General features: G+C 36.1%; 1 protein-coding gene and 3 long non-coding RNA genes across 5 annotated transcripts in view; 1 reads left to right on the forward strand and 3 right to left on the reverse strand.

Annotated features, from left to right (window-relative positions):
- Positions 1-26217, reverse strand: part of LOC134669667 (uncharacterized) — a 254006-nt gene that overhangs the window by 41241 nt on the left and 186548 nt on the right. The window lies entirely within an intron of this gene.
- LOC134669652 (uncharacterized) overlaps positions 1-26217 on the reverse strand; it is a 183738-nt gene that overhangs the window by 17592 nt on the left and 139929 nt on the right. For both annotated transcript variants that reach the window (XR_010098926.1, XM_063527327.1), the window contains exons 2-5: positions 23647-23742; positions 21779-22146; positions 6157-6376; positions 1239-1413 (exon numbers count right to left, since the gene is read on the reverse strand). Coding sequence is in view for 1 of the 2 variants with exons in the window: in XM_063527327.1 (XP_063383397.1) it covers positions 1239-1413; positions 6157-6376; positions 21779-22146; positions 23647-23704 (821 nt within the window). In the remaining variant the exon portion in view is untranslated. The remainder of the gene's footprint in view (positions 1-1238; positions 1414-6156; positions 6377-21778; positions 22147-23646; positions 23743-26217) is intronic.
- On the forward strand, positions 11006-13029 carry LOC134669669 (uncharacterized). Its single transcript, XR_010098929.1, has 3 exons — positions 11006-11457; positions 11847-11974; positions 12915-13029. It is a non-coding gene; the product is annotated as an uncharacterized LOC134669669 (long non-coding RNA).
- On the reverse strand, positions 12957-14519 carry LOC134669668 (uncharacterized). The gene is made up of 3 exons (XR_010098928.1): positions 14228-14519; positions 13906-14130; positions 12957-13066 (listed from the first exon to the last, which is right to left on the reverse strand). It is a non-coding gene; the product is annotated as an uncharacterized LOC134669668 (long non-coding RNA).

Raw genomic sequence — 26217 nt, forward strand, 5'->3', positions numbered from 1 at the left:
TCATAGTAATTGTGACCCAAAATGTTCGCAATCACATGTCATGCCAAATATTCGGTCGCCGTATATTCGGCGCTTCGGCCGAGAGAAGGGCCGAATATTCGGTATTCGGCCAAAACCACTATTCGGGGCATCTCTACATTTTACATAATTGATAGCTATATAGACATACAGTGGTACTACTAAACTAAATTAATAACTAGCTTAAATCTAAAATAGGCATTTGAGGCATTGTACCAAGGATGCTGGTGGTATTTCCTCGTGGTATGGCTATAGTGATACGTTGTGCGAAAAAGCCGCTAGCTCTTCGGCACCAGTAACGTCAACCAGAGGCTCCGCGATTTCTGTGAGCGCTGGGACCCCATGAACCTAGAGTTTTAACTCCAAATGGTACTCTCTACCGAGGCTCTTCTTTTATTTAAGTATTTGGTTTTAGGGTAGTTCCAAATGTAAATTTGGGGAGAGAATACTCCTAAGATTAGTGGAGCGGTGTGAAGCATTGGTACGCGCGTTAATATTTAGAATTTCTCTTTGAAGATCATTTACTCATGAGCCGCTTTGCCACCTCACTTAGTTGGAGGTGGATATATAATCATTATACTATGTATTAGCAGTGCTCATAAGTTAGTAGGTAGTAATCCCTAGTAATCCATCCATCGTCAATTAGCAATTCGCCACTAGGTTTTCGATCTCACGGTTCGTAAGGACTGACCAGCTTCCGTCCGGTCTTTTGAGGGTCTTTTATAGGAGAGACTAAAGCTCACAGACTCCGTTGGTTGGGCCACCTTGAGAGAATGGATGAAGATCGGAACGTGAAAAGAGCATACCTGGGCCGTCCAGCAGGAAGACGTCCTATCGGACGCCCCAGATATCGCTGGTGCGACATGGTGGAGGCGGACCTGCGCGAACTTCGAGTCAGCAATTGGCGAGAGGTCGCACAGGACCGAGAAAAATGGCGCTGTCTTGTGTCGGAGGCCAAGTCTCATTTTGGGTCGCTGAGCCAACGGAGTAAGTAAGTAAGCAATTCGCAGCTTGCCATTATGAGATTAGTAATCTGACTGCAGCTGAAAATACTTTCTGATCCCAACCTTTTTGGTAGGATTCACTAATTCATATAATAGCTCGTAACTCGTTGTAGTTCGAAATAGTCGATAGCCGCTGACCCCTTGTGCTAATTAAATTAAAACTACATTTTCAAAACGGTTTTAATTTGTTTTCAGAGTAAGCAAATTGTATCTTACCTGATTCCTCCTCTAGTAGTATCAGCATTCAGTGCCCTTCCTTCATGGAGCCAGATCAGCACCGCTGGGGTGTCCACGTGTCTCGCTCGGCAGACCAGTGCCAAAGTGGATTCGGCCTCGTAAAACTTCTCTAGGAGCGGGTTGCCGGCCTCGTCGACAACCCATACTTGTGGAGCTGCGGGACGTAAGTTATGTTGTAACTATTATAAGAAATTGGGTTTTTATTATGTACATATAGGTTATCATCAGTGTTCGGCAAACTTGGTATCACGCCGTGGGACTCCTACTAGAAATCTTAATATGGACATGACTCAAACGCCGCGATCTTGGTCGAAAAAGTAATTTAATATTAAGTGAGTGATGATTATTAGAATATTAAGTGTCATTTATAAATATTAAGTGTTATTTAATAGACGTTTAAACACTGAATAAATGCATAAATTGTATCATTATTATTTAAAAACACACACAATACAACCAATACAATTTGATACAATTTAACCGAGTATTATTTCAATTTCCCGTATAAATTGTAAGTCATACTTCTTATTTTTTGCACCCATGTTAAATATAGTATTGTTTAAAATATACTTATCTAAAGTAATAAACAACCATTTACCCGACTACCTGGCTTGTCGAAGGTCACAGTTGGATTTTCTATTGTTTGCATCTAAACTAGGACGAAAGAGACGGCAAACAGTGTCCCTTTATTAGTTAATTCTATCCTTTTCTAGTTTAATGATAAGGAATTGGTTGAGAACCCATTTCAAAATATTTTGTTTTTTATTCCTTAGACCATTAAGTTCGCATATTGTGATTCGCATATAAAGTTTATTTGCTTAGTGTTTACCTAAGGTATAAAACCTTCATCCCTGTTCATTTAAATTATATTTATTATACTGTAATATAATTTTATTTCATTAACTTATTAAAATTAGAAACATTCTAGAAGGAAGTAATACCAACACGAATCCCGTGAATTCCCACGGCATATATGTATTAGCATAATTATTGAGGTCATTAACCCCGTGCGGCACCAAGTTTGCCGAACACTGGTCATGATCAGTATTTAAGAGCTATGCTCTTGTCCGTGGAGTAATCACCACTCTTCTTATTGCTGGGCCAGCCTTTTAACTACCTCGTACGACACGACAGAAACTTTATCTTTTATTTGGCTGAGATATGTGAGCCTGGGCCTTCCTCTGCGTCTTTTCCCCTCAATCTTGCCCTCCAGGATGTTTAAAAAGAATCTATCGTGCCGTATCAGGTGGTCAACCATCTTGCCCCTTCTGTTAGCTACTGGGTACTACATATAGGTAGCTATTATTTAAAACATTTACATGTTGTTTATCTGGGTCTGTAGCTAAGATGACAATGGTTTAGCGATAAACGCCGATCAAAAATAAACACACATTGGAGTTGAGTCTTACAAACCCAAGCCAAAAATTCGCTCTCATACATACAAAGTCGAATAGTCGAGGACGCCCTCAAAATCCTCGAATAGTCGATTTAATTGTTCTTAAGTACTCAGAACCGTGAGGTAAATTTTCTGATGTTCGTATCGATTCATTAAATACTTCGAAAAATTCGCTCTTAGTAAAAAGTCAAAGTAAACTTCTTAATCTGGCCGTAATTTTTTTGAATTGACAGGCTTCAATGTTAATTGGCTAAAAGAAACCTTTTTAGGAGCTGAGCGTAAGCAATAAAAAAACCGTAAATTTTTTAAGCAGTAATTAAGACTCTCGTTATCTTTTTTCCATTAGGTATCAGACTTCAACTTTTTTTAGCGGGCTCTTTTATCTCCATCCTTCAAATTACTTTAAATGATCTTATTAAAATCAAATAACACGTAGGTCTTAGCGTTCAGGTAGAAAAACGTATGTGTTAAGAGGGAAGTATAGCCACTGACTAAAGGTAATTTTTTTCATACAATTTCCATTTCGGGAGAAAACGGTTTCCATTAACTAAATCTTAACACTTCACTTTGATTTAGATGTCGATCGCTTCAGCATAATATTTTCTATAGGTTTTGCTTTAAAAAAAATGAATTGCAAACTTTTTCATTGTGTCAATAACATACTACAAAATCATGGAGTATGGAATATATTTAGAAGCGCAAAAACGTTTCATCTTTTTGTATGGACGAGTACGTGCTATATCTCCCTCTTAATAGAACATTCGAGTCTCTTGACAACTTTTCTGTAGGTACTTAAAAGTCACAAGGGTCGCTCCAATCTGTTGAACAGTATTATCAAATTAACAGAATTGAATTTTGTTCGGTAATTAATTTATTTACTCTGTGTTAAATTGCTTTGTTTCATTGTATCGACTGTTTTATTAAGATGTTTGTAATGAAATTAGACAACTGTGTTTAAAAGTAAAGCTAAAACTGGTTTAAAAATTTGGTGAAACATTTTCAATGTAATTATGAAGGTATTTTTAATTGAATTAATATAGAATTATAATTGTTATAAGTTAATACATTTATACCTACTTACAAAAAGAGCCATGATAAATTCCTTAATATTCACAAAACCTTTACGATTAAACATTAAATCATTTCAATATTAACTTTACGATTTCGTATTGAAACCTTTTAAAATATGCAGATGTGATTTATTCTGAAATTGCACCGCTTCAGTTTTTATTCAGTTTCACACTCCACATTGTGTTTAATAGCACAAACAACCTGAAACTGTATTTCAATAGCTTTAACGAAGTCGCCTTCGAATGTAATCAAAACTCGTTTCAACAAACTGTACTTGAATTGATTGAGTTTTTGTAAATTAGTTTATTAATTGCTCCATTCTGCGTGGCATTCAATCAATCAATCAATATTGTGTATTTGTAAATGATTAACGGCCCAATTCGAACTTTAAGATACGTCAGTTAATATAGTTCGTTTTTTTAGCATTAGAAAGAACTTGCAAGAAGGTAAGCGATCTTGACATGTCTTTTAATTGAAACCCGCTTTTTAAAAATCAGTAAGTATTTCTTATGAAAGCAGAAGAATATAAATGATCGTATTTGATTCATAATTGTTTCATATTTGCCATAACTTATTTTTAAAATGTGTTTTTCAATTAAAAGACACATCAAGATTGTTTACCTTATTTCTAATGCTAAAAAAACGAACTGTAGATCTAGAAAAGATATGGATTAGATATGTCAGTGTCAAAAGCGACATTTCTTCAAACAAAAACGTCACTTTTGACACTTGTTTGACACTGTCATATCTAATCTATATCGTTTCCATATCTATTGTTTGACATATCTTAGAGTTCGAATATGGCTGTAAATGGGTCGACTGGTTTTTTAAATATTATACCAAAAATATTAAAAGTAGGTATTGATGGTTACCAGGTCTGTTTTATGTTTAATCTGGTATCGCACATTACTACTAGCATTTCGTCGGGTGACAAGCAAAAATCACTAACTAACACCATTGAATTTATTGGACAATAAACCGTGTTACAAGTGCAATAAAGTGCACAGCATTGTTACTTAAATTTTTTGATAGTACTTAGTGACTTTTGCTTGTCACCCGACGATTTAAAAAAATAAAGCAACTTTGAGCGGCTTTGTCTCAAGACGCTTGTATGTAGACCAAATTTGGCTTATTTTTATTATTAGCGAGTTTTACCGTAACATAAGTCTTTAGTAGGAAAAATTGTACCCTCCAATTTATGGCCACCTCCTGTCTCCATGATCAGATCAGCTCGATGGTACTATTGCATTGTCAGTGTCACCCAACTTACATAATGTATGTATGCAAATTTACAGCTTCATTGGCGACCGGAAAGCAGGTCAAATTTAACTTGTTAGATTTGATTACAGACAGACAACGGGACAGGTGAAACTAAATAAAGGCTTGTAATCAGGCAGCATTAGAATTTTATGAAAAGTGGGGACGTCATCAGCTAACTGTAAAATTTTTCAGCTTTACTATTTTAGTCAAAGAAAGGTAATAATGACATAAGATGGCAAAAAAATATGGTTCTTAACACCTTATTACAATGTTTACAATGTCAGAAGTCGTCGAAAGCAAAATGGAATTAAGCGTCTAGAGCAATTTCGTAGAGGAATTCTCATTCGGACATTTAGTAAAAAACCGGGCAAGTGCGAGTCGGACTCGCGCACGAAGGGTTTTGTACCTAAAATTGAAAAAAAAAACGAAAAAAAATGCAAAAAAAACGGTCACCCATCCAAGTACTGACCACGCCCGACGTTGCTTAACTTTGGTCAAAAATCACGTTTGTTGTATGGGAGCCCCATTTAAATCTTTATTTTATTCTGTTTTTAGTATTTGTTGTTATAGCGGCAACAGAAATACATCATCTGTGAAAATTTCAACTGTCTAGCTATCACGGTTCGTGAGACACAGACGGACGGACGGACGGACGGACAGCGAAGTCTTAGTAATAGGGTCCCGTTTTACCCTGTGGGTACGGAACCCTAAAAACGGTTTTACGATCTTTTTGGCATTCAGTGGGTAGCGACCGTAAAATTTTTGCCTTCAGACGTAAATTGGCGTATGTCAAGCCGATTATTTCGGAAAAGGCAACGTTGCTCCTTCGGCATAACGAATTTAAGTCACGCCTGACTAGAATGCTTCACCTTGTTGCGAATATTTTCCTTCTAGGTCAACGTCAATAATTTTTACATAAATATTTTAAAAAGAAAAATGCGAAATGCTTCGCGTTATTGCTATCGGTGGCGTCGAAAATATTTTCATTGTTGAAATATTCATTAGCTGTTTTGATTCTTAAAGTATTTATGATTTTTATTCAATTTGAATTATTTATAATGAGGTAAGTCAAGTGGGCATCCAACGGTAAATATTATTAGGTCCAAAAAAACGTAGTTTAAAAATTGAGTGATGTTGTTGTATTAATTTAAAAGCTTTCTTAATACTTACTGTTAACATGCAAATAGGTCCTGCTGACCCTTGGCGGGTGCGTGGATATCTGGCACTCGTACACTCCCTCATCCGCCGGTTTCACCTCCCTAATGAGGAGCCGCCAGTTGCCAGGATACCGCTTGGCTACAGAGATGCGGTCGTCAGCCGCGTATGTCACTGCGCCGACTGTGAGGAGCTCCGGCATTTCGTCTTTGCCTCTGCGCCGGACCCAGGATACCTGATGGTATAGTTGAAGAAATATTATTTGCATCGGTGAAGCGATAGCTCGAAATGGCTGTAGAATAGGGTAGTATTATTAACACCCAGTTTTGCTTAATTCCTACTTGAGCTTAATCTTGACTTGATTTTCTACATTGAAATTTCTAAGTTATTTAACTTTTTAATTTAACATCTGTTTAATTAGATAAAGGCTTTAATCTAACTGAATATTATTATATTTATTTAGTATTATTTAAAAAAGTATATTTGTCGTTGTCGTGATTGACGGCAAAATAGATAATGATTATGTATTAAATAATATAGATAGGCTGACAATATTATTCTTGTCGATATATTTAGGTAGTGTTTTTCTCAACAAGAACATTCGCGTGAATACCCACGATTTAATAAAAACAAAGAATGGCATAGATAGAACATAGAACCCGGCATGGCTCAGAACGGGTTGTAGTTTCTTAAGTTTTATACATACTTACATAATATGTAAAATGTATCAGATAATGAAATAAATTTATAAGTAACTTAAAAAAAACCGGGCAAGTGCGAGTCGGACTCGCGCACGAAGGGTTCCGTACCATAATGCAAAAAAAGGCAAAAAAAAAACGGTCACCCATCCAAGTACTGACCCCGCCCGACGTTGCTTAACTTCGGTCAAAAAGCACGTTTGTTGTATGGGAGCCCCACTTAAATCTTTATTTTATTCTGTTTTTAGTATTTGTTATAGCGGCAACAGAAATATATCCTCTGTGAAAATCTCAACTGTCTAGCTATCACGGTTGATGCGACACTCAAAGGCCCACAAAATCACAATAATAATAATAATAAAAAGTGATGTGCGGCGGCGTGTAGTTAGGTTGTGACTGACGTATGGTTCATGGCTCCTCTACACGATGGCCCAGCGCCGGCCACTCCAAGGGACGCATTTATGCGTTAGAGGGAGCAAGTGATATTGCTATCTCATTCTACCGCATGGCTGCGTCCCTGGGAGTGGCCGGCGTTGGCCCATCGTGTAGAGGAGCCATCAGGGTAACTTTAGCGGACCAACATTGCATGAAAATATGTATCTTTCTTTCCGGCGCATCTTACTAAAGCGCCTACAACATGATATTTTGCAGTGCGTTCACGAATATAATGAGTAATAAAATAATAATGAGAGTTAGTATAATATTATTTTCATCAGTGCAAAAAAAAATATATCGTCGATATTACCGTGCTCAGTAAACGTTTTTGTTTAAGTCTTCCATAATTAGTTTCTGCCTTTGCTTAGCGCTTAAATAGGTTAATTAGTTGTTTTAGAGTTGATTTATACTTGTGAATATGTTAATAAAGTTACTAGTAAGTAGTATCGGTTTGAAAAAAAGTATTTTATACAATTGTCTTAGAATAGAGAGCTTTACAGTCGAGTGTTTAGCTTCGGAGCTTGCTGAATCCTTGCCTAATTCTCTCTCTTCCTAGCTATCCATCCCACATGGTGATGGGGTCAGCTTTCCTGCTTAACCTTCTCCACTTCGCCCTATCCACGACATCGACATCGTCCTCGGATAACTTGCACTCACTCATGTCCTTTAGCACTACATCTTTCCATCTTGAATCATTGCCTAATTAACCTGTACAAATACCTTATAGTTGATTTGAGAATCTATAGTGAAAAATATGCTAACCATTAGACTCGACGAGTAGAAAAAGATGTTTGGAATGCAAAACAAAAAGTTATTGACTTGCAAAATCTAGAAATAATTCATTTAAAGCATTAAGGCCGAGCCACACCGGCTTGCGTGTGCGTGACGTGCGCGTGTGCGTGCGCTTAAATGTTGGAGCCGCACACGCACACGTCACGCAAGCGGTGTGCCGTCTCTCATAAGAATCTGTATACTACAACGCCGCACGCGCACGTGCACGTCACGCACACGCAGCCGGTGTGCACAGGCCTTTATTCATGAGATGCAATAAACCTGCGCAAGTGACTAAGCAGTGAAGTCACGTCACGTCTGAAATCTTATTACTGTCGATGTCATAAACGAGTTGTCGTCGAGGGTCGTTCATAGTAAAGTATTAGATTAGAGAATAAATTTATTTTTCCATAAAGGTCCATTGAACTGTATTCATCATTAGACATTTAGTGGAAAAAAATCTTTTTAAAACATGCATTGTGAATGTGAAATTCTGCTGTAAGCATAGTGAAAAAAAAAGAATGAAAGAAAAATATAGGCTTCGATTTTATTGAAATATATTTGTTACTGTAAAAGCCCGAAGTACGGCAAAACCTAGGTTTTACCGGTAAATCCTAGTTTTTACCGATGCCGTGCATGATTCAAACTTTACCGGTCGCCGTGGTAAGACCTAGGATTTACCATATCGGTGTTGGTAAAAGCCCGAAGTAAACTAGTAAGATTTAACATTTCGGGCTTTTACCGATCGGCATCGGTAAAACCTAGGTTTTACCGGTAAATTCTAGGTTTTGCCGTACTTCGGGCTTTTACAGTGGCATATTTACATATATTGAATCCATACATTAGGAAATTTTTGAGAAAGTATAAAACTACTACTGATTTATGAGTAATAAACAGTTGAAAAGAGCCCTCCCAAAATTCCATACTTTTCTAGCAGAACTAAATACGAATTATGTCACTTGGAGAAAAAAATATTTCTATGCAGGTATATTCTCTTTTATAATACATACCTTACCTCGCTGTCGCTTCTACTCTATCTTTCACTCTTTTTTTATTTTTACTCTTTTTTGTACATTTTGTCACATAAATAATTATTCCAAGCAAAGGTGTAAGCTTGACAAAAATGTATACATAAGTAAGACTAAAAGAAATCACATCCAAACTTCGCTATAGTTAATATTTCTTAAACAATGGGGGTAATTAATAATTTGCTTAATCGCTATAACAAAAGGATCCTGAAACAAAGAGGCTTTCTCCGCTGTTGAAGAATTCTGAACTAGTTGCGAACGATGTGTTTGTGGGAAGTTTATTTTCGCTAATTTGTTGAGAAGGCCAATTGTAATTTGACAATTTGTTACGGTTTTGTTCTTGTTTGATACCCTAAAGATCCTTCAAGATTGGTGGATGCGAACAGTAAAGAAAATCGTGCGAAACAATCGCCAAGATGATCGTAAAGGTCGTATCAAAACCAGATCAAAATATTAACAAATTGATTAATTAGAATCGGCCCCCGTCAATTCGGGATATCATTAATTAGGGAATTCGCAAGAAACTAGCTAACAAGTGACTAAACATTCACGAGGGTAACTTCCTGTTAACGTAAATAATGGATATCAATCTTAATTGAAAAAAAGCCCAAAGAAAGATAAAGTGCCTCGTGGCATTAAATTCGCCTTTTGTACATTAAGTTTTTCTTTTGTGCGTTAAAGTTTAAATAAATAAAAAGCTAATAAAGGACGCGTTTTTTATTTGTCTTAATTTTATGTTTATAATTCACCTTTCAATATTAGAAAAAATACCTATGTATACCTGAAATAATTATGACTTTCTGGCATACAACCTCTTTAAATGGACAAGTGAATTTATTAATTGTGTCAGTACAATTTTGGTGTCTCATCTTGTTATCAATATTTGTTATTTAAACGTAATTAAGCAATAAACATGAGAAATGAAATTTTAATGTTGATGTTACGATTTAACCAACTCGTCAGCTAAATCATACCGATGACTATCCTCTCGCAAAAAGACATATGCCAAGAGAGGACTACGAAATTTAAAGCGACATAGCACTCGATTGAAACATGGTCGATTGGTCAGAAAACAAATAAATTTAATAATTTCGGAATACAATTGAAATTAGTGAGGTGATAGAATAAAAGGAAGCTATTTTTATCCACATCCCAAAATAAAGCAGAAACGTCAAATATCCATTGTGCGAGCATCCGTCATCGCAACATGATCCGGCACGATTAACGGATATCAGGATTCGTAGTAATCCGATGTATTTGTGTGTGCGTGATCAATCACGGCCGATGATTAATTTTCGCGATTGATCAGAACAAAGATGAAGCCGGGAGTTCTAGTAATAAATAAAAAACTGGTCAAGTGCGAGTCGGACTCGCGTTTCAAGGGTTCCGTACATCACACAATTTTCAACATTTTTTTTTGTACGTGAAACGTGACGTTGAAAAACCCGAATGGGTCAATCAAAAACCAGATGTAACATGAAGTTTTCTGGCGTGGTGGCTTATATCTCTACATCTCTGAAGATTAAATGCCGAACAATAGTAGAAGTGTCCAAATGCGAAGATTGAAGACCGAGCTCCGCGTAGAGCTAAAAACTCAGAGCGTCCGACGGGTCGCGCTTCCTACAACTTCCGAAAGTGTTTTAAAAGCGAAGGCCAAAGAGAGATAATAGGCACCTACAGGGTGGCCAAAAAATAAGTGTGTTCCCGTAGCCGCCAGGGAGGTTTTGGGATTATACTGAGCAACTTTTAGTATGGGACCGACCCCGAAATCGCGATAAAAAAAGTATCCTCCCATAGAAAACGGACCAGCCAAAATGTATGAAACAGCCAAATTTCTCTTCGCGATTTCAGGGTTGCATGTTGGCAACGGGAATACACTTACAGCCGTATTCATAAACAGTTAGAGCATTGATCATCAGTTGCTGATAACCGGATGTCACAAAACGTGATTCATAAACACTTTTTAGCGCTAAACAGTTGATCATCTCTTTATTAAATCCTCGGAAAGTTACGGAGCCGAGGACCCTTCTTTATCTGTTTATTATCTGCTATTTTACAAGATGGCGGTCACAAAACAGCTGATTTTGGCAAGAGTCACAAGAGCAAGAGGAAAGAGTACGTTTTGGTTAAAATTCCAAATGTGAATGAAAAACAACTTGAATATGTGCAATTAATTACGTATTAGATATCTGGATATAGTACGAAAATGGCGCGAAACCTAAATATCCCGTTTTTTATAAGTTGTTTATGTGATTTTGTGTATGGTGATTTTCGTTTAACCAAAATATCGATGGCAACAGAATTCTATGATCGCGTAGTCGGAAAAATGCATCATAAACGGAGCTAGTTCCTCCCTCACAGCTATTAGGCGTTTGGAGAAATAGGTAAACCCTCAGATTCACTTAAATCTATGGCGGCCAGCTTCATTGCGCGCCATACAATCGCATTTAATTTTCGAAACCAAGTTTGGCTTGGCAAGTAATATTAGAGCGTTCTATTTATTAATTTAAGATCAGGGTGTTCGCATTTCGCAAACTTAAATTCAATTGAATTTCTGGCGCACATTTATACCTACCTATATAATATTATAGACCCTGTAAGAGTACATCAATCTCGTTCATAGTTTGCTATTGAATAACTTACCATTATACCTAATGAGATCATAATATTTACTACAGTTAACTTGTTTTATAGACATATTTAAACAACTGTGTTTAATAAATATCACAGGTAAGTAAGTAGGCACTACTTAAAAGTATCAACTTATTTACAGGTAAAAGAAGTGTGCACTCTGTCAGTCTGATAAAGTAATGAAAAATCTGAAGAAGTCACCGGTATATGCAGTCATTGCATAAGCAGTTTGCTCAATATTGGCTTTGAGCATAACGATTTGGCCTCCAGGTAAAAATATTGCATTAAATTATAGTCACCATCATGTTATCAATAATTAGTTGACGTAAGCTGAACTTCATAGAATGAAAGTTTCATTTATGTCAACTAATTATTCAGTATAGTTATCCAGGTTGGATTCTATACCTACCTGTTCTTGACGCTCAGGTTTCCAGTGCTCCCAAAAATGCACTGTTGGCTATTTGTAACTCCGCTAGTTGCCTGTAGGCTGCAGTGCTTAATATCAGATGGGCAGCACTAAACTTGTCTTGTCATTGTCTGGTATTAAAAAATACCTTTTAATTTTATTCTACATAAGAACCATTAATTACCAATATTATTTTTGAACTTCTTTGAACTAGGTACATAGCATGTACCTATGAATATCTACTTTATAAAAATTGTACACTTTCATTAGAACAATATTGCAAACACATGAAAATCATAAATATGTGCAAAATAGGGTCCTACTTTCCTTTTAGTTTCCTTTTTAGAACTCTCAAAATGATTTGCTATTTATGGAATTTATATGAACATTTATTTTCTAATAATAATCTGGTGTTTTATTTTATGCATGGTATGGTGTGACATAATTTATTTTAAGTACAGGAAACATCCCTATTAGACTGCCATCTGATATGTCTAGATACATTTAAGATTTTATTGCATTGTAATAAGAAAAATGGAATTTTGAGTATTTCAATATAGATACAGTCGCCTCCAATAATATGTTACTCTTCGAAGGCAGCAAAAATGTGACATGCTCTTATGGGCCTTTGTCGTGTAACATATTATTGCAGGTGACTGTACATCATTAATAACAATTGTACAAACCTTAACAAGTCAAAAAATATATTTAAGTAGTAAAATAAAACACCAATTAAATTAGAACAATTTTATTACTTCAACCTAAATCAAGGTTTCCATTTTGATGTTTTTTTTTTTCTTTTAGGTTTCTTGCTGATTTCCTGCTGGGACTTGCAGTGTACGGAGTCAGTTACACTTCTCCGACCAATATTCACAGCTGTTCGCAGGCCACAGCTTTTCTTCCAAAGCCTGGAGTTATTCAACAGTAACAGTGGCTAAAGATGGTACTTTCAGGATCTGAAAAGATGCAATAATTTGAATAAAAGTATTTTTGTATTCAACAATTTTCTTTAATTTTTAGCTTATGATGTAGTTATGGTAAACTAAGTATCATTTGAAGCTATAGACAGAGATCAATATGACTTCATTCATTACCTATTAGGTACTATAATATGATATCATTGTACATTGACCTTGCAAACTCTCTGGAATAGATGTCCAAACTGTCTGATGAGATATAGATTAGCCAACTTAATTATAACCAACTGTACGCAGAAAACATCTTATTTTTAATCAGCAGGTACACAGTTATTTAAATACTGCCTAATTTGTGAACCATCCTTCCCCGTAGTAAGTAGGTTGGCTAGGTGGCCGAGTATAATAACCATTGCATTGTTCCATGCATAAATAGCATTACAAAATTATTACTAACAAAAGTTGCACCTACAAGTAAACTCGCGACACAAAGGCTTGTTACAATAAAACATCACTTGTACATATAATTATCATTTGGTTCCATTGTATGGTTAAGAAATATAATACCTATATTAGGTAGGTATGCATAATTTTAAACAAATACACCAAGCTCCACAAAGCACGGATAGATTTACCAAATTTATAAGTTTTATAACCTTTAAATAATGTCAAAGCTGTCAATGCAAGTGTCATTGTTAACACGTTCAGATACAACATTTTATGTAGTTACCTATGTCTATAATATATTATAAATAGATGGTCATGCCCAAAATTTGAACTGTACCTAGAGTTATCATCAAAATCGCTGCAGACTTTTCTTGGTCTAACTCTAAACACTGCAGGTATGAGGTAAACAAGAAAGTATAGGACATTGTTCATACCTGATTTAGTGAGTTTGAATGGACCTTGGTTTTGTTGACCCGTTGTGAATTTCTGCCGCAACCAGAATAAATTAGTGTGAACTCATGAACCATTATTCAATGGTTCTTCTTGCGGAGGCGACTGGAGGCCTGGTACGGTATCTGGCTTCGACTTCTTCTTTTCGCTAATTATGCACTTCGGCTAGAACCCCACTTCTTTCGACTCCATTCCACATAATATTGAAACTAAAAGCAATAAGAGATAGGTATATCAACATTGCAGTGACCTCATATTATTACTTATTGCTGTATAGGATACTTGTCTGTAAACGTAGTTACTTACCAAGTTTTATAAAATTACCGGCCATGCAGCAATCTTTGTTTATTTTTGTGGCACAGAAGCTATTTTAATATGAGATAATTCCGAAAATTAGTCAAAATAGTAAATCAACTTTTTCATGATATTACGATTGGCCGCTAGTGCTGCTGTCAAACTTTTTTTTTAAATTAATGTTCAGCCATATTTTTGTCTATGATGTGCCAAGATGCCAACATAACGCGTCTAATCTGCTTATTAGTTAAGAAGCCCCTAATAAACGTTTATAAATCATGGTTCTTATCAACGGCTTATTAAGCCTAAACAGTGGATTAGCTAATAAGCTGATCATTCCTCATTTAAGGATTTTTTATGAATACGGCTGTTAGTTTATTTTTTAGCCGCCCTGTATACCTAGTGCTTTTTAAAACACATAACAATTATAGTAACCTAATCAATCAGTACAGTCAGCAGCAGAAGTTGCTAAGCGGGCGAGTGGTTTAAAATGATCTGGACACGACTTTATAGTTAAGACAATAAGAGCATATCAAGGTAATTTTGAACACCTCGCCCGCTTAGTAACTTCTGCTGTTGACTGTACTACAAGTACCATTGCGGCCATGTGCCAGATACAGCCTAGTCGCATTTATTGTCTTCAGTCCGACTCACGCTTGAAGTTAAAGGCACGCCTCTTTGGGACGCTTCGGGCCTTCGGCCTTATGCGGATATCGGCCTAGAGCCTTCGCAATAGCTGTCTACCTATACATCATGTTTCACTTAAACCATATTGCGGCTGTGTCCCTAAAAAAACCTTAACCGCATTTTTGTTCTTAAATCCGACTCACGCTTGACTCTAGATTTTTAATAGGTTTTCCTGTTATGTTTAGGTAAAGGACTATTTTGTGTATTTTTTTCAAAATTTTAGACCCAGTAGTTTCGGAGATAGAGGGGGGGGAATGGTCATTTTTGTCTATTTTCTTGAATAACTTCTAAACTTTTTATCGTAAATTTATAAGAAAAATATATTTGAGATTCTCACAATGAGTTCTTTCGTTTGATATGTAACACGATATTATTTGCAAAATTTTGTTTTTTAATTTTATCGTTTGCCCCCCAAAAGTAGCCCCTATGTTTAAAATTCATTTGTTGACGTTACACCGTCTTTGGGTCACAGACTTACATATGTGTACCAAATTTCAACTTAATTGGTCCGGTGGTTTCGGAGCGAATTGGCTGTGACAGACGGACAGACGGACAGACAGACGCACGAGTGATCCTATAAGGGTTCCGTTTTTTCCTTTTGAGGTACGGAACCCTAAAAAACCGGCCAAGTGCGAGTGGGACTCGCGTTCCAAGGGTTCCGTATATTACACAATTTTTAACAATGTATTTTTTGTGAAACGTGGGTGAAATCTCTTTAAAAAATCCGTAGGGGTCGGATCAAAAACTGTAATTAAGTCCGACTCACGCTTGACTGTACATTTCTAGTAGGTTTTTCTATCATCTATAGGTATAGACCTATTTTATGTATTTTTTTCAAATTTTAGACTTAGTAGTTTCGGAGATAAAGGGGGAATGGTCATTTTTTGCCTATTTTCTTGAATAACTTCTAAACTGTGTATTTGAAAATTATAAAAATATATTTTATATTTGAGATTCTTACAATAAGTTCTTTCATTTGATATGTAACATGACATAGTTTAAAAAAAATATATTTTTAAATTTTTTCATTTACCCCCCAAAAGTGGCCCCCATGTTTCAAATTCATTGGTTTACGTTACATATGTCCGTATTTGGGTCACAAACTTACATATGTGTACCAAATTTCAACTTGATTGGTCCAGTAGTTCCGGAGAAAATCGGCTGTGACAGACGGACAGACATACAGAGACAGACGCACGAGTGATCCTATAAGGGTTCCGTTTTTTCCTGTTGAGGTACGGAACGCTAATAAATAATTTATTCATTTATGGCAAATAACAGGCTTCTTAATCTTTTTAATAATTATACATAACTCTCAAATAAAAACTTAACATCTTTGATTTGCAATTTTTCTGCTTCCATTAGATTCGATTAGATTACTTAAATTAGATTTCTTCATTTTATATAAATATTATAATTAAACAAATAAAATTATTAACTGTACTCATTTTCATCAACATTTTGTAAACTTAACAAAAAATAATATATTCACGACTAAAATTACACTACAAAGCATCACTGTCAAACTTATTTTGCAAAAACGTTTAACCCCAAAACAATTTAAGATAATTATCAACTTTAATAATTACAAGACGCGAAGTTTTCGCTTAGATTCGCCTCAAGTTTTGACAAATTCCAAGTTGTTACTGTACTGCGGATAACTTAAACTTTTGCCTTTTGTGTTACAATTCGGCTAATTTTGCAAGTTTCCAAGACTTGGTGTCGTTAGAGGCGTGCAAAATAGACAAGTACCTATACGGCTGACAGACATTACTTATGTTCTGATTTATTAAGCTTTATTTTTAAATTTGGATCTGCATCTTTAATTCATAGAACAAAGAAATGAAAGAACAAAACCACTGGATATCATCACTTAGACTTCACTTCATAAAATATAATCATTGGACATTGAAAATATTTTGAATACCTACATTAATTTTGCTAGGGCGCTTTTATCTCTAAGCAATCTTTTTGTTTTGATAATGGAGATCAATAATGATATCGCACAATAACATTTTGCAACGAACTACATTAACGGTCAACCAACCAAATTACCCGCGCGCTTTATGAGGTCAAAACGTTTATGTGTGGTGATAGCAAAATACACCACTTTGTACCTTATAGCTTTGAAATAGGGTTTATACATTGTCAAATAACAAAGTGGACGACAGAATGAGCGAAGTTTTATCTCTCCCATAGCAGTATCTCTATCTTAGCTGATAAACACACCCGTTTATACTTTTACGTCTTATTTGTTACAATAAAAAAAGAAAGAAAGAGTAAATGGTTAACTTTTATATTACAATTGCAATAATTTTAAGTGATTTTAGTCAAAAATTATACTTTGTGACATAAATTAGGTTTTAAATACTCATATTATAATACATGGCGCCCAACATGGAACCATGGTTAAACTTTGATTTTGGAACTCAAACCCTAGCATATTTTATACATAATAACTAGCAACCCGTCCCGGCTTCGCACGGGTTACACAAAACCTTAACAATCCGTTCTGTTGTTTCTAAGTTTATGGCGAACATGCATACTCACAAACCTTTGTTTAATAAAGTGTAATGATAATAAAGTTTAATTAACTTGACATTATTACGTGCAAACAGCATTGTGGTTGATAATTTGTGGAAAATGTCTATTATAACTAATAATTATGCCGTGCACATTTTACTTCACATTTTGGCGTACAAATCTGAAGATAGTGAACGTATAGCTAAATTTCATTATATTAACGTTTAAATTAACATGGGGCATTCCATGAAATCGTCTACCGTTTGTCCCGTACAAACGCGAATTTCCTGAAGATTTGCAGGTATAAGAGTTTCTTTTTTATGACAAATAGTCAAAAATATGCACAGAAAAATAATTGATTGCTTTAAATTCCGAAAAAAAAAGTCGCGACACAGGAAATAAAATGCGTTTGTACGGGACAGCCCGTGGAATGCTCCACATGCGATTATGGAATGTAGTGTACCTAAATAGATTTGAAGGTGTGTAATTTGTTGTTGATGTATTTATTTTATAATCTTGAGAATCTCTTAAAATACCACGAAATTTAGTTGAAATATAAATGAAATAACTCAAAAAATAAATATGAGGCCCCTTTCAAAAAACTCTGAATAATTTACCGTAAGATTTAAGACAAAATAAGTATTCTGTCAAAAGAATGAAACTTTATTCAACACTATGATGGTATATTTTTTTACTATAGTACACATGCATGCATGTGTATTGTACATGTTTTTCGACATATACGTAACATAAAACAATATAAAAACTTATGGGAAACATTTGCGTCAATACAAGGGGTGTGAAGAGACGTCGTGCCCTAGGGACCAAAATCCAATTGGTGTTTGTAAACTTTTACTTCGTAACTGAAAGAAAGTGCGACTCCCATACGTGTACAAATACGTGAGGTCAAAGTTTGGTTTATTGGATGTTGATGTTTGTATTGTTGTACACACAAGGTCCGTCCTCCGTTTTTATGGACATAAGATTATACATTAACTAGATACAAACATCTTTTTTAGGGTTCCGTACCTCAAAAGGAAAAAACGGAACCCTTATAGGATCACTCGTGCGTCTGTCTGTCCGTCTGTCCGTCTGTCACAGCCAATTTGCTCCGAAACTACCGGACCAATTAAGTTGAAATTTGGTACACATATGTAAGTCTGTGACCCAAAGACGGATATGTAACGTCAACAAATGAATTTTAAACATAGGGGCTACTTTTGGGGGGTAAACGATAAAATTAAAAAAACAAAGTTTTGAAAAGTTTATCGTGTTACATATCAAACGAAAGAGCTCATTTTGGGAATCTCAAATATATTTTTGTTATAAATTTAGGATAAAAATTTTAGGAGTTATTCAAGAATATAGACAAAAAATGACCATTCCCCCCCCCTCTATCTCCGAAACTACTGGATCTAAAATTCTGAAAAAAATATAAAAAATAGTTTGCACGGCCGGTTTCCATCCTTACTTGGTAGATATTCCACCAATTCGCACGAAGCGCTTTGCTTCTACTTTCCTTATGCGCACTGCCAAGGAATGGAATTCCTTGCCGGCGTCTATATTTCCGTGTTCTTATAACCCGGCAACCTTCAAATCAAGAGTGAACAGGCACCTTCTGGGCGAGCTCGATCCATCGTAGGCCACGTCTACGCCTCGGCTAGTCTGTGGCCATGAGTAAGCCCATTCATAATAAAAAAAAAAAAGTCCTTTACCTAAAGATGACAGGAAAACCTATTAGAAATCTAGAGTCAAGCGTGAGTCGGATTTAAGAACATAAATGCGGTTAACGTTTTTTTAGGGACACAGCCGCAATGGTTTAAGTGAAACGTGATGTAGACAGCTATTGCGAAGGCCATAGGCCGATATCCGCATAAGGCCGAAGGCCCGAAGCGTCCCAAAGTGGCGTTCCTTTAGCTTCAAGCGTGAGTCGGACTGAAGACAAAAAATGCGACTATGCAATGGTACTTGTAGTACAGTCAACAGCAGAAGTTGCTAAGCGGGCGAGGTGTTCAAAATTACCTTGACATGCTCTTATTGTCTTAACTATAAAGTCGCGTCCAGATCATTTTGAACCACTCACCAGCTTAGCAACTTCTGTTGCTGACTGTACTGATTGATTAGGTTACTATTGTTACGTGTTTTAAAAAGCACTAGGTATACAGGGTGGCTAAAAAATAAACTAAGTGTATTCCCGTTGCCAACGTGCAACCCTGAAATCGCGAGGAAAAATTTGGCTGTTTCATACATTTAGGCTGGTCCGTTTTCTATGGGAGGATACTTCTTTTTTCGCGATTTCGGGGTTGGTCCCATACTAAAAGTCGCTCAGTATAATCCCAAAACCTCCCTGGCTACGGAAATACACTTTTGTTTTTGGCCATCCTGTAGGTATTATCTCTCTTCGGCCTTCGCTTTTAAAACACTTTCGGAAGTTGTAGGAAGCGCGACCCGTCGGACGCTCGAGTTTTCACTGTTTTCAGCTCTACGCATTTGGACACTAAACTTGTACTATTGTTCGGCATTTAATCTTCAGAGATGTAAAGATATAAGCCACCACGCCAGAAAACTTCATGTTACATCTGGTTTTTGATTGACCAATTTGGGTTTTTCAAGACGTTTCACGTACAAAAAAATGTTGAAAATTATGTGATGTACGGAACCCTTGAAAGGCGAGTCCGACTCGCACTTGACCAGTTTTTTTTTCGGTGAGTAGGTCCAAAACAGTAAATATTTCAGCATGTATTTATATTAATTAATAAGTGTTGTGTTTTTATTTAGGTAAAATCTCTTATATAAAAATTAAATAAAAATAAAAGAGATTTGATAGTAAAATAAAGTGTATCAAATACAAAAGAAATAATTTATAGCGAACCAAGGCGCTAATAAAACCTAAGGAAGTAAATGTAAACGAGGAAAAATTACAGAGATAATAAATAAACTATTGAATGCAGAGAGTGAAAAACAAGGCTGTTTTATATTTGAAATGGTGAATAAAATAAATATAAATAAATAAATATTATAGGACATTTTTACACAAATTGACTAAGCTCCACGGTAAGCTCAAGAAGGCTTGTGTTGTGGGTACTCAGACAACGATATATATGTCGGAGTGAACCATGATTAATCGATTTGTAACCTAAGAAACGTCAGGTAGTTGCCTGGGTGAAATTAGAGATGGCGTTGCGGAGCTGTCACCTGGCCAGTGGCAGGTGGTTGGTTGTTATATAAAGAGGGCGGAATGACCGGCCGGGGAGTCATTATGATTGAGGCGATCGAGCCGAGCGGTGGTGACGTGACGTCATCTCTGGGATCGTTACGTTTCTTTGTAACTGACTTTTGTAATCCATTTAAATCGAAGTGATCTTAAGTTATTTTGATGTGTAATCGATACTGTTAATTAATACGAACTATCGGCTATCTCGACGTGTTATTATTTCATGGCCCACTTGTGAATCTACCCTCAAATAGGGACTTTCATGAAAATACAAGTACAATGGTGAAAGATGATGACCATTGTTTTTATCCTATCCTATTCTGTACTCCACTCGTCGTTATATATAATATATAAATACTTAAATACATAGAAAACAACCATGACTCAGGAACAAATATCTGTATCATAATATAAATAAATGCCCTTACCAGGTTTCGAACCCGGGACCATCGGCTTCATAGGCAGGGTCACTATACCCACTAGGCCAGACCGGTCGTCAAAAAGTGAAGAAGGTTAAAAAGTGTAAAATAATCAAATACTACTATGTATAATTATTCTGAGACTAACCAGCTGATCATAAATCTGCTACAATCTAGTATACCTACACTAAATCATGTCACTTGGCTTTAACTCCATCTTGTGTAAGCGGTGCTAGTCTTTGAGTACTAAACCATGGCCCCACGTTGGGCGTCATTAATGAGCGGATGACCTCAGAGCATTTTGATTAAAACTTAACTTGATTTAAAATAATTCGTTTGGAATTTTGGTAGAAATGTCATTGTCGTTTTCGAACTGTACAATTTTGACATGTTGATGTGCCGTATTTCGTCTTAGAGTCAACTGACAAAATGTGACATTTCCGCCGTGACACCATCAATTCATACTTTTATAACTAACACGGGACTTCGCGCAAAACTTACGTTTTTCATGACGCTTCGAACGTGACGTTACGTTCCTGGTCACAGGCAGACTCAGGCAGTCGATTAAGCCCGTGTTAGTTACAAAAGAATGAGTAAAAATCGTGTTAGTTTAAACCATCAATTCATCACATAGGTATCACATAATTATGTAGCAAACCGTAAATGGAAGCCTAGAATTCTGCCTATCTGAAACCATCTCGAGTTCAATAGGTCACTCACCGTTTTATCCTGAAGCAGACTGATCCTGCAGTTCAAATGCGCATCCTCTCCCAACTGCACAGTTATCTTAGTAACATTTCCATCAGGAACATCTTCAAACGTCGGCCCGTATCTCCGATCATGGTCAAAGTACGTGTTTCTCGATACTGACACGACATGGGGCACCACAATTTTGCCTAAAGCTGCCGGCCGGTCTGAGCTCGACTGGGTTGTGGGCTGTGGAGATGGCTGAGGTACTTTGAAAGATTTAGTGCTGTCGATGGTGGACTTGCCCAGGCGCAGCATTATTGGGGCAGGGGATTGTACTGAACTGAGAGGGTAGAATGATGAGACCGTTTGCTCTTCTGTTGTTAGTGTTGTAGGGTTATCTGAAAGAGAAAAATTAGTGAGTTTATTTTTTAACATTCTATTTTTCACTGGAAATCCTTAATTATAAGGGACTTTTTATGTCGCCGAGTTGTCAAAAGTTGGTTTTTGTTAAAAAAGGTTACAATACTTCACAGTTTATCAATACTGTTAACAACAACGAATCTGATCACGGAATCCTGGAGATATTAAGGGAACATACAGTTACAGGTCTCGTCTTATTATAAATATTAATTATGAGTTTTCAATGAGCACTCTTTTCTTAACGTAATAAGTAATAATTGCCAATAAGTATTCTGAAACTCTTCTTCTTTTCGGTGAAGGAAAACATCGTGAGGAAACCTGCATACATCTGCGAAGAAATTCAAAGGTGTATGTGAAGTCCCTAATCCACATTGGGCTAGCGTGGGGACTATAGCCCAAGCCCTCTCGCGCATGAGAGGAAACCTGTGCTCAGCAGTGGGACGTATATAGGCTGAAATGATGATGATGATGATGATTCTGAAACTGGCATTTGGATTGTTATGTAAAGTCGTGTTTTTTGTAAAATTCATCCCGCTGACCAGAAGTCTTCTATAGTGATGTTAATTATGTGTAGGTAATATGTATACTTTTGTATTATAGTCACACCAATAAAAGTCTGCAGCGGATTTGATAGCCTACGCAGTGTAAGTTTATTAATACGTCATAATTTCATAGAAGTTTGACGTTTAATATGACACTGTGGGCTATCAAAATCGCTGCAGACTTTTTACGGTCTAACTATATGCAGCTTGTTTGATGTACGGTCAGAGACTTTAATTGTTGATCCATCTGAGGTTCAAGCTAATTTGGCTGTCAATACTAAAACGGCATGAAATCTCCAATTTAAATGACTCAACAATTCAAGTCCATGATTGTACATATAGAACATTTTGTGCTACGTGAAAAGAAAATAAATTTTAATTAAGTGAATTTCATTATCCAGTACTTATTAGTGAGTGAAAACTGGTAAGGTATCGCCTTGTGCTAACTTTAATTAGTATCAAAATGATGCAAATTACATTTTCTACTTTATTTTGTAACAAATAAGTGGAATTAGATTACCGAGCCAAAGATTAGAATTACTTGAGGCTTGGAATAATACTTAAAAACTACTTTAAACTAATTAAACCAAAACTAAACTAATCTTTAAACATCAAGACAGTGACTAATACATAAGCCGTGCACAGAATTAAAACTTCTTTAGCGTAACAGAATATTAAAATTTTAACATTTAAAATATTAACTGCATTAGTTTCTGCCGTTGCTTTACTTCTTGGTCGCCCCAGTTTATCTTACAGAAGTAAACTTTTATGTCGATCATTTTTAAGCTTAGATCAAATGTTACTTTCATACCACGTTTAAAGGCCTGCGCCATAACGAAGTTACCTTTTAAGATATGATAATATGAACCATCGGCTTCATAGGCAGGGTCACTACCCACTATGTCAGACCAGTCGCCATATATTATGTTTAGTTACCTGTAGCAAACTGGCATACAACTATCTGTGCGAGCAGGATCACGCATGCGCTCCACATGGCGCCCGGGCGAGGCCGCGTATGCGCCGCCTCATAGCCTGAAACAAAACACAAACCATTTGAGTCTAAAGATCACATTAGGAACTTGTTCTACGGGTTTGAAACGATTTTATTCGCATCTTACTCACGATTCTTACTTCATTTCGTATGCATTATCATTATCAGCGTGAGCGCTATTCAAGGTCGTATCAAAATAAGATCAAAACGGTAATTTAATTACTCAGTCTGTTCAACAACGTTGTCGGCATAAGCAAATTATCCTACACCAATTTACAACCCTAAACCATCGTAAGCTTAGACTTTGACCTTCTCAGTTTTCACTAATTCCCTAACGCAACAATATCCCCGATTTATCCTGGATAAAATCTATCCCGAACAATACACGATCCGGCTAAGTAATTGCTTGGGTAATTTCCCATGGCAACTAGAAATATAACCAACCAAAGTTACTTGCGCCGTGTCAGGATCAATTAAGGAATGGTTGAGAAGAAGGCGAGGTGCGAAGAGAGATCTAGTGAAGGTGGTGCGGTATTCTCTTAGGTATTTGTACACAAATTATGGTCATATTTAACGTCGATAATTATTATTCATTATTATACTCGCTGTTTGGACTGGGCGGATGCTGCAGTTAATCGGAAAGATTTGAAGCCTTAGCCCAGCAGTGTTATACTTTATAGGCTCATTAAAAATATACTTGCTGTATTTTTAATGAAAAAATATTATAATGTAACGGTAAAAAAATTTGATAACCTGATTCGTATAATTGCGTAAAATATTTAAGAAAAAACTTTTTACATGTAAATAAAAAAATGCACGAATGATATGAATACATTTTTTTTATTAATAAATTACATGTAATATAAACAAAAAAAAATTATAAACTAAAATTAAAAACTACATAAAACTACACCTACAACGTAAACTAAAAAAAACCTATATATAAAAAACTGGCTCCAGTTCTGTGCCTTTGGGCAGGGTACCAAGAAGGCTGGCGGCATTGCCGCGCTGGACGGCAATACTAATGCGTTGCGCAAGGTAGGAGCCAGCCCTCTTGTCACCCGTCGCCTCCACGAGGCGCTTCGCCAGCTCGGCGAATATGCCGTGGGCGCCAGAGCCCCACGGCCCTAGGGTTTCCACCCCAAACGGCTCAAACATGCAGCCAGAATCAATGGCTGCGTTATTTGCGCCGCTTGAGGTGTTCAGCCGCGTTGGCGACCGCACCAGCTCTGATAGATGTTCCTGGAAGATGGGACGGCGCAAAGTCCACGCATGTTACATTTACATTTTAAATGATAATATAGAATTCAAATAAGTTTGAGTTTTGTAACAGACAGTTGGCAATTTGAATATTTCTAAAGACTTAATAAAGGATTAACTAACAGAAAACAATAGGGAACCGAAAGTTTCTAGTAATTTTCTATTTTGTTTTGTCGTTGAATTATAATTAGGTATCAAACTAAAGGTATGTAAATTACAATTTAGTTAGGTAAATATTTACTTTGAGTTATTAATATATATATTTTCTGTATATTTACGTTTCGAATACACATATATTGTATAATTTTGAGTGCTTAGTTCCAAACGGTACTTATATGAATTTACCGATAGTATATCATTGTTCAGTATTCGTAATTATGAGAAATTTAGGTAATTTTGTGTTACATTGAAGCGTTGGAATGTTTTCAATAACATTGTGTAGGTAATAATTTATAACGAGTAAATTAAACTTTTTAATTACCTAATAATTGAAATTTCATAACAGAACCTTTCATTATATTTTATAAATCGCGTTCTCGTATATTTAAGTACAGTCAGCCAAGAAAGTGGTCTACCACTTTTCGACTCTATCATCTATCTATCTGATAGAGTCAAAAAAGTGGTAGACAACTTTCTTGGCTGACTGTACCTATCCAATAAATAACAGTGTAAATAAATTTGCCTCTTTTTCACCCATAAAATGCGATCAAGAAAATAAAAGTTAAATATTCTGAATAGAATTCGGATGAGCAACCTACAATTACGCGATAAAATCTCAAATTGAAATTCAAATTGTTGCTCGCTTCGACTTTGCTGAGATTTTCCTTTGTTTATAAAGCGTATTTACAAGATTACCGAAGAATTATCATTATTTACAATTCTTTTTTTATTTGTTTGCTGTGTCCCATTGTTAGAAAAAGATCTCCCTCTCATTTTTAGGCTTCCGTACCCAAAGGGTAAAACGGGACCCTATTACTAAGACTTCGCTGTCCGTCCGTCCGTCCGTCCGTCCGTCTGTCTGTCACCAGGCTGTATCTCACGAACCGTGATAGCTAGACAGTTGAAATTTTCACAGATGATGTATTTCTGTTGCCGCTATAGAGTCTGGCTAGCCAAAAATTGTTGACAGATATTTCGTTGTTGTATCACCAATTGTCTATGATTTGGAAAAAAGCTAAAAGTCAGTTGTCGATTTATGTCATTCATTCAAATTGTTTGCGGTTTTTATGGGGTTTATTTTAAATAATATTAATAAT

This window comes from Cydia fagiglandana, chromosome 12 (assembly GCF_963556715.1).
Source record: "Cydia fagiglandana chromosome 12, ilCydFagi1.1, whole genome shotgun sequence".
Lineage (NCBI taxonomy): Eukaryota > Metazoa > Arthropoda > Insecta > Lepidoptera > Tortricidae > Cydia > Cydia fagiglandana.